Source organism: Acyrthosiphon pisum, chromosome A2, assembly GCF_005508785.2.
Source record: "Acyrthosiphon pisum isolate AL4f chromosome A2, pea_aphid_22Mar2018_4r6ur, whole genome shotgun sequence".
Taxonomy (NCBI): domain Eukaryota; kingdom Metazoa; phylum Arthropoda; class Insecta; order Hemiptera; family Aphididae; genus Acyrthosiphon; species Acyrthosiphon pisum.
The window spans coordinates 85,901,196-85,911,089 of NC_042495.1; the positions used below are offsets into that span (position 1 = coordinate 85,901,196).

Below are 9,894 nucleotides of genomic sequence, written 5' to 3' on the forward strand. Positions count from 1 at the left end.
AACTTTTACTTTTGACCCCCCAAAGTACCAACTTAATTCACTTTCCTATTGTAAAAGGTACTGTTATAGAAAATCCAAGCACTTTTACTGTCCTAAAAGGTGATGACAGACACAAAAAAAAACAAAAAAACACACATCATTGTAAAATCAATACATTCATCGTTCCACTCAGAATTTGAAATACATAGTTATGAACATTTAATAAGTGGGAAACTATTGCCCGTTAAAGGGTTAACTCTAAAGTATCAAAGTTATACCGAGTTTGTCATTTTTACTTAATTCCACCTACGGTTAGGTTATAATCAATAAATAAAAAATCCTATCCTAACCATAGAAGAATATGATCCTAACCTAACCGTACTAAAATAAGACGAATAAAAAAAAACCAAATTTAACCATTTTTAAATTAGCCTATCTTCTTCCCAGAAGAAAATCTTCTTTACAATTTTCAGTTAAATATTTGTTCTGTAGTCGAGTCTTCTCTCTTTAAATTCAGCAAAAACGTCTATAATTTTATTATTGAAATCAGGAATATTCATAACGAAGTTTTTTTGGAATGATTTTTTCGATTTTTTTCGATTTTCTACTGAATTCATTTTTAAAGAAAAAATTACGTGTTAATTCTAAAAGGAAATAATTCACTATGACGGGTAAAATACATATACATTGTACATTATGAAATAATATCGGCCATTTGATAAAAAAATCAGATGATTTATAGATTTCAATATTTGAGAAATAAAATATTTAATTTACAAATTACAATACGTCAATATTAGTTACTAAGAGTTATACATCACAATTATGATACCTACAGTTAATTTTCACTTGATTATACAAAATACATGAGTACCTACATAACTAATAATTTAGTGTCATTATACACAGGGGTGGATAGGTAGTATTTATGTTACAGGGAAATATTTGAAAGGGCCCCCAAATTGAAAAAAAAATTGGTCGCTTCACTCGCATTAGATATTCAATCCAACACGTTTATCTATAAATAAAATGTTTCATGCGAAAACGTATTTTTAGATTGGTGGGGGCTGGGGAAACGGCATATGAGGAAAATGCTTTTTTCGGTTGTAAGGGGTTTTTTAAAAAATTTCGCGTAAGGTCGTACAAATTCGTACAAATTCCGTACTAAATATCTGCATAGAAGTTTCACATAAATAATTAGTTTTGGTAATAGAGAGGGGGGGTGGAGAAGCGTTTCTATAGTCCCTCACACAAATTCTCGTATAACTTTGAAAAAAAATGTGTACAAATTGAGGGTCTTATCGTACAAATTCGTACAAATTCCGTATTAAATATCTGCAAAAAAAAAATATGATGGGGGGAGGGGTTAAAGGAAACATACAAGGACATTTTGGTCTTCATAGTTTTAAATTTAAACTATTCCTATTTGGTGAATATTTTATTCTGCAAAAAAACAATGTGTAGACCCGGGTGGGCCCTCAGGCCACAAACATAGACGGGGGCCCACAGGCAAAATCCCTTTTTCCCTATGGGTCTATCCACCTCTGATTATACATACCTTAGCTTGATAGTTTTATTATCTATAGTTTTTTTGAGTGTTAATATGTGTAGTAAGTCATTGCGTACATTTACGTCAGAGACATACCATTATACCAAGGTCCAAGGGCATCCAATAATTAGATACTTAGACACTAGTTGTAAACTACAATTGCCTAAAGGCTAAAATGCTTTCAGTGATCAATGTTGAAAACAGTTTTGGAAGCCGTTTGACCAAATGAGAGCATTGAGAGCTATAATAGCTTAATAGATGAACATTTTGTTTTTAAGACTAGGTAAGTTAAAGATAGGTCAAATAAGTCGAAGGCTTGAGTTACATTGTTTTCTTTTATTTTTAGTATGATGATTTTATGTGATTATTCTTTCAATTTCCAAGGTATTTAATTAAGTTCGAGTTTGACAAGGGGTTATTCAGTTATTGAATCGTGGATGACATTCTTTTTCGATTTAGACTATTGAATTTTACATATTATTGAGCTGGTATTATGGAATGGTAGGATCGAAAACCAAATTGGGTGGCAACTGGCAAGTATTTTTTTTCAAAAACAATCTGAGAAAGTCGTTTTAGAAGTAGGCACCTATCCCGAATGGCTTGCCACTTGTTGCAGGCTGCAGGTAGAAGAGCAGAAGGCAGATGGGTATTGACTTAAAAATATATTTGTGATTTTTATAATTTTATATAGGTACCTATAACCTATTTCACATTTAATTGCCTTGAAAAATAGGTTTGTAATTTGTATAGCCTATTTGATATTTAAACATAGGTAAGTACTTAAATTATATCTATAATTTTTATTTTTAAAGTATTATCCATTTGACGTTTTTCACCCTTGTCGTTCTTCTCCAAAGAAATATTAATATATTATCTATGTTTTTTCCTAAGTTAATTTATTATCACATTTCACTTTACCTAACCTAACATTTTAAGAAACGTCAACTTCTTTATCTATATTATATTATTATTACCCATAAGCACAATATGCAACACGCTGTTGTCATTGTACTTTTGACAGGTTAATAACCAATAGGTACTTATTGGTTCGTGAGTAAATAAAGTGTGTTACAACTTGAATTTCAGGTCAAAGTCTTAAGATTAAGGAATACTGACTGTTATATTTTGGAATATCTTGTTCATTCAATTCTGAATTCTGATATTTTTGTACTGAAATCAAAATGTTCCCGTAAGTATTTTAAATTTTATCATAATATTTTTAAATAACTTATAAGTCAACTGATATTATTGTTATCTAACTTAACAGTGAATAAAAAATAAAAAGTAGTTTAGTGTTCTGAAGATACCAACGCAGTTATTATGTCTTATTCTACTTTAAAAAAAGCTCTACAGTTATTCGAGGAACAACCACTTTTAAATCAAAAAACGACACAAAAAAAATCTGGTAATTTTTAATACATTTTTCTATTTTATTTTGAAAAAAATAACTAATAAGATACATTATTTTGCAGCCACCAAATCCAGTCGCTTAAATAAATCTAAAAGTAAATCACAGCGTGCCAAAAGTGTATTTAAAGTACCAAATTTTATGAAATCTGATGCTGGAAAATCTGTTCTCAAAATAAAAGAACAAATAAAAAATGAAAAGGAATTGAATTTGGTGCAGTTAAATTTAGAACGATTACATAAATTAGATAGGACTAGTTGTGTAAATAACATTGCATCTAACTTGGTATGTATATATTTTATTTTTTATATTCCAAGTTATTGAAAAAACATTTTAATTACACAACTAAATGTCGGGGTTTGGTAAATTAGTTTTGAAAAGTAATAAAATTTCATTACCTACTCGTTAAATCAAATATTTTACCTATATTAATCGTTTATAATATACCTATATAATTGTAATACCTATAGGTTGGTATTAGATTGATGTTATAGGTACTGTACTTTTTTAAGGGCATCGGAGCTGGTGTGTTTTTAGTATAAAAACAGGTGCTAATTTTGTACGTGCTCTACAGTTTTTGCTTGTTCTACACTCGGTCTACGCTTGGTACAGGGCTATTGGACAAGGACCAAATTTCTTATGCGTTATCTGTTGTCAGTTTTATATATTATTAATATTAATATGTTTTTTAATATTTGACTGACTTGAACCTGCAGTGTTACAACAGTGGGTCAACATTTTGTGAAGTTGTTGATTTTGGATTTATGTTCATATTGCAATTTCCTACACAAATGATAATGAACCATTTTATGAATATATTCTTGATAATTTAATGTTGAATATGCTCTCTGTTAGTTTCCAATAAATTCCAAATACCCATGATCTTTGTATACAATTCCCGTAATTTTGTTGTGTTTGTACTGTTTCATTTTCGTTATTGGAATTATTTATTTCTCAAATTATTGATGGTCCCTACATTGTAATAAATTTACCACTGTTATGCTTCCTTCTACATCGAAAAAGGAATACATAAATTTAGACAGTACAAACATGGCACCTATTATTCTTTCAGAACCAAATAACTTCCAATTATTTCACACAATGAAAGATAACTATTACAACGGTTGTCAAGATCAGTGTATAAAAAAAAATCATTATCTTTGCAAAGAGTTTGATACGTCCAACAACTTTTTTTAGTAGGTACATTATAATGTTAGAGCCTTTTTAAAACTCCCATCAGAATTCCTTTTTATTCTATACTCTGTTCCATCTAAGGGTGAACCACTCAGCTGACTAAAACACGTTTTTTCTGCGCATCCCCACCAAAATCTGGACAACAGTTAGAGCGTTAGCACAGGCGCCTGACGACGGCTGTCGGCCAATCACAGAACACATTGCCATCGCATGGGGAGTCAGGCACGGTTCGGCTGCTCAGTCTACGAAAGCGTTTCACTCTTTGATGGAACAGATTATACCAGTTGACCATTACATAAATACAGTCTTTAACTTTTATACATGTCATGAGATTATCGACTAGTAATAAACCTTAGATTTTTAAGTATTGTACGCAATATGTAACTTCGTATCTAATAATATAGCTTTATAAAGGACCAATAGGCAATAGTAGATGTAATTTTTAACTTATAAAACACAAAAATGTACACGTGCAAAATATAATTCACAAGGAAAATTCACAAGCGGTCATAATTACAAATAAAACCGAAACTGTACTGATATCAATGATAGTAAGTTATAGTGAACAAAAATAGTATATAAAATTACCATAATGCAATAAAAAAAACCTGTAGGTCTTAACAGTTTTTTAGGTAGGTTAACTGCTGACATGTGTTAGACCGTTACTTAAAGTCTTGTGTCTACAATTTGATACTTTTAATTTTCCTATGTAAAATGTATAATGTATAATCATTTTTGTAATGATTTATTTATTTTTTGGATTTTAGATCAAGCAACGTTTAGTCAATTTGTCATCTGAAATACCAAATTCCAAAAAAGAAGAAAGTACTGTATTTACCGATGAAGATTTTGAGAAATTTGAGCGTGAATATTTTCAAGACTAATGGATGATTTTATACTAGGAAAAGTTATCATAATCATAGTGCTAACTATATTTGCTTACTTTACTTGTTGGCTATTCATACCACCATTCGCTGATTCAGAATCATTTATTTATCAATTATTTCCCTCTATTTATAATGCACTAGTAATGCCAATTTCAATTGGTGTGTTTTTTATAATTAGTCTTATAATCTATACTTGTGTTGCTATAAATAATTAAAATATGGCTAAACAATTAGTTATTGTAATCGCAGGAGTCACATGTGGGGGCAAAACTACTATTGCCAACCGTCTAACTAACACATTTAATGATATTTCAATATTACATCAAGATGATTTTTACTATACTAAATATGAAGATCATTTGGAAAGTATTCCAGAACTTAATTACCATGCTTGGGATAAAATAAGTGCCTATGATATGAATAAAATGATGACTGCAATTGATTCTCAAACTTCTAACATTTTAGTGCTTGAAGGAATTCTTTTACTTGATGATATTAGAATTTTAAATTTAGCAGATTTAATGTTTTTTACTGTTTTGGATAAACAAATTTGTTGGGATAGACGTGTAGCTAGAACATATTTGCCTCCTGAACCACCAGGGTATTTTGAGAAGTATGCATGGCCCGAGTATGAAAGACATTTAGAAATGATAAAAAAAAAAAAAACTGATGTTATATTTTTAAATGGTTCTGACAGCATTGATTTTAATACGTCTGTTGTTGTTAATCACATTAAACAATTAGTATTAAATTTAAAATAATAGTATAATAGTTGATATGTATTTGTTTATCAGATTTTTTCAGTTTGTACTTCATATTATTATAGTTAAAATGTAATATTTATTTTTAATCATACATTGTTTAAAAACTTGGAATGTTCAAAAATAATACATCGGACAATATTTATACTCTTAAGAATTATTTTAATTTCATAATCATAATTTGTTAAATAGACAATTATAATATTTATATTCAATAAATCATTAATGTAATAAATATACTTAAATTTGGTAAATCATAAATGTTCAAAGGCTATTTATAATTTAAAATTATAATTTTTTTTTCTTTCACATTGTCCTAATTTCCAGTGAAATATGTGATACTATTACAAAAATAATTTAAACATATTATATTTGTAAAATGATTAAAAACTAAGTTTATTCCAAAATACCAGAATGAATGATAATTTATAGAAAAAAAATGTAGAACAATGGAATAGAAAATGACTAAAAATAATTACTTATTCAAAACTATTATTAACTAAAAATTAGATGTAGAAACGTACAACGCCTCTAAACCGTACACAATTTATTACCCTACCACCAGGCAACCTTATGTCACCAGACTTTCTAAAGTCAGACTTTCTTTTAGACAGATCTAAAATTTTGATATTCCTCTATATCTCGATATTTTACATGCAGGTTAGTCTAGTATCTGATCTATTTATGGAAAAATTATATACTTTTATAATATTTAAAATTCTTTTTATTATATTATAACCATGTAAGTATGTTGGCTTGTCGCTACATTGTAGGTATGAGTAATTTCAAGTCCACACTTACCTTAAAAATAGGTCATTAATTTATTTTAAGACATTAAATATTTATTTTAATGAGTTATCCCCTGCCATATTTAAACTGGCATTCAATTTTTACAATATATAAGATGTATTTGAGGATTTTTATGAAATTTTCTTATTTTTATATGCACATTTTAATTATTATTAGTTGTAAACAATATGTTATTATTATTTACTTGTATTTTAAAGTTTTTTAATGGTAGGTATATATGGTGGTGAGGTGATATATTTTATTCAGCTTGGTAGACAGACAATAGTACACGAGCACAAAGTGAAATAATCAGGAGCGTTATTTCAGAATTTTGTGTGGAATACAAAAACAGTTACCAAATATAATCATAAATTACAGGGTACTCGAATTTGAAAATTGTTATTAAATATTATGGTATTCTGATTGTTTATTCTTGAATCAAAATCAAAACGAGGAAGTAGGTATACATTATACAAAAAAAAAATTTCATTATAAAATATTAAAAATTATTAGGGGAAAACAAAGTCTGAAGATGGCAAATAAAGCACTTAAAATGTTCAATAAATATATTCTATAGAAAAAGAGAATTCAATTTAAAGATTTTAAACCTCAAAAGTTATTTTTGAGTGAGAAAAGCTTCTATCAATTTCTAAAACAAATTGGTAATTAGAAAGAGCATATATGAGAAATGACTCCACTTGAAAAAATTCTGAAATGATAATTTTATGTGCAAAGAAATACAGTTCAATGTATATTGTCTACTAGAAATTGTCTTCTTTTAAAATTGTTTAGTTATAAAAGATTATTTTTAAAAAGGTTAAGACAGTTTACTTCACAAAATGGTGTAAGAAAAAATATATCTACAATGTTTTTTTAAGATGTATAAGAATATAAGATATTATATTATCTTTATTAGTATTTAGTATACAAGTTTAAATGATAATGTAAAAACGGTTAAGAAATCAAAATTCATAGATTTCTTACGGATAGTTACATTAAATACAAGTATCAGTGAATTAAAAACAATTAGAATGCCATTATATAAATGTACAAGTGTAATAAATTATGTATAATACTACTGTACTATAAATGTGACAATAATTTATTATTGTAATTTTATAAAAAAAAATATTATTTATCCTAATCAAAAATATTAAATTTTATAAATTTATAATATGATGGTTTAATAGTTTGTAATCCACTGATACTCGTTTTCTTACCATTTGATTTACCAGTAAAAATAAAAGTATCCATGGGCATGAACCTTAAACCATTTTAATGTCATCCTATAAATGTATTCAGAAGTTCTTACTTGCAGCCGTTAGCTGGAGGTTTGATCGCACACTCGTTAATAAATTATATTTTTATGTTCAAAATGATGTTAATATTTTTTATTAACATTTAATAGTTTCTTTTAGCATGGCCTACATTCAATCACCAATAGCACCAATTTCCTGTAGGCTGTAGACTGTAACTAAACAAATAAATATTTAGTCATGTAAATTCTCAGTTTACGATGTGCATAAAAAATTAAAGGGTAGATACTTAAGAAACGGTTATAATGTGAAACCATTATAAACATGACTCTATCACATAGTACATATCATATTTATAATAGGTATATTAGTAGTATAAGGTATCATACGTAAATATAAAATAAGAAGAAAATATTTATATGACATAATAAAAGTAGATTTAATGTAAAAATTGATTTCAATCTTTCATTTTTAAAAATATATATATAAAATATTTTAAACGTACGAACTTAAAACAACAAGCGTAATACAAAATCAAAGCGATTATTAAAATATATGCATTATATATATATAATATATATATGCATTATATAATATATATTCTTATAAATCTTGTACTTTTAGATTTATCACACTTAAATAATTAAAAATATTTCCAAAAAAGTTGTAAGCAATTAAAAGATATCAATTATACTCTTGGAAATCAATGCTTCATCACCTGTTTAAATAGGATCCGCAATAGACCAACTTTTGGAAAATATGATTTACAGATTCTAAATTTTATATTACTGTATGTTAATATAATTTAACAGAGAAAATAATGAATCTTATTTCAAATTTGAGATCCTAGACGTGGCCTAGGTAGTTCTCCAAAAATTCTATCACCATGAACACTTTTTGCTAATGCTTTTATGCTAGCAGCAATATCCATTTTATTTTCAGTATCACGTCCAACCTAATTCAATAAAAAATTGTACAGTTAGTTAAAGTATTCCTTTTGTATAATGATTAAATTATAAGTAGTTACTGGAATACGAGGATTAACATCACTTGGAACACTGCCGCTATGGACCATAAATCTGGGTACATCCACTGGTAAAGATATAGCAATATCTAATTTTTTGTGACGCAGAATGCAAATACCTTCGTCATGGCTTCCGGATTCTCCTGTACAAATAATTATCTTTTATTAACCATTTAAAACGTTTAATCAATTATTACCTTCAGATTCAGAAAGATCATCATCAGAAGCACAATCTATTTGTAGATTTTCCATGTCTTCAAGAGGAAACAATCCTTCTGCATCAAATGATGCTGGAGGTAATCCGCTATCATTACTTCCCCCGACTGCAGGTTTTTTAATTAGACTAGGTTTTGATGATACACTATTTTCATTACCCTAAACAGATTTATGGTTAGAAATTATAACAAAATTAATAAATAAATAAAACTTAAATATTACCTTGGTATAGGGTTTGAATGTAAAATCCATTAAATTCATAGTTGGATTATTCTTGAGCGTAGTAATTGTTGGTTTTGGTAACTGTTGTATAGGAGATGACAATTTGTTAGTACTTGTTCGAGCAGGTAAATTCTCAAATTTAGGCTTTTTATCTTTTTCGGATAATATTCTAAAAAAATTAATATTATATAAAAACATTTGAAAACAAAAATTAAAAAAAGGTGGGTAAGTGGATGTCGCTCTGCTGTACAGTAGGTTACAAGTGGGTCACTGTATAATGGATAGTATTAAATTTGAATTCAATGATATAATATCACTGTATAAGAAAAACGATTCTGAGTGGAGACGGTTTGTCAGTCTAGGTATTAGACATACCTATTATAGGTAGGTATACTTATCTATAGTATTAAAAAAAAATTGACCTATAATAGGTATTAATAATAAATTCCAAATTAATCATATCACAATATCCATCAGGTAACGCGTTATACATCAACAACAAAAAGTGGTACTATCATAGATATATAATATAGTATACTTTAGAAGTTTCAAGTACCCACAAATAATATTATACAATCACAACAAAATAACTAAAATAGTTATTCCAGG

General features: G+C 27.7%; 3 protein-coding genes across 3 annotated transcripts in view; 2 read left to right on the plus strand and 1 right to left on the minus strand.

The window, feature by feature from the left end:
- Window positions 1-2,511: 2,511 nt before the first annotated feature.
- Window positions 2,512-6,066, plus strand: Rps19bp1 (ribosomal protein S19 binding protein 1). The gene is made up of 4 exons (NM_001134906.1): window positions 2,512-2,717; window positions 2,796-2,933; window positions 3,001-3,221; window positions 4,898-6,066. The coding sequence occupies exons 2-4, from the start codon at window positions 2,849-2,851 to the stop codon at window positions 5,012-5,014; spliced, it is 423 nt and encodes a 140-aa protein (NP_001128378.1). The 5' UTR covers window positions 2,512-2,717; window positions 2,796-2,848; the 3' UTR covers window positions 5,015-6,066.
- On the plus strand, window positions 5,236-6,066 carry Nrk1 (nicotinamide riboside kinase). Its single transcript, NM_001134905.1, has one exon. The coding sequence runs from the start codon at window positions 5,236-5,238 to the stop codon at window positions 5,776-5,778; it is 543 nt and encodes a 180-aa protein (NP_001128377.1). The 3' UTR covers window positions 5,779-6,066.
- A 2,172-nt stretch (window positions 6,067-8,238) lies between these two features.
- LOC100166981 overlaps window positions 8,239-9,894 on the minus strand; it is an 11,047-nt gene continuing 9,391 nt past the window's right edge. Inside the window, exons 5-8 of the mRNA XM_001945224.5 lie at window positions 9,286-9,454; window positions 9,045-9,222; window positions 8,851-8,990; window positions 8,239-8,778 (exon numbers count right to left, since the gene is read on the minus strand). Of these exons, the coding sequence (XP_001945259.1) occupies window positions 8,656-8,778; window positions 8,851-8,990; window positions 9,045-9,222; window positions 9,286-9,454 (610 nt within the window). The 3' untranslated portion in view covers window positions 8,239-8,655. The remainder of the gene's footprint in view (window positions 8,779-8,850; window positions 8,991-9,044; window positions 9,223-9,285; window positions 9,455-9,894) is intronic.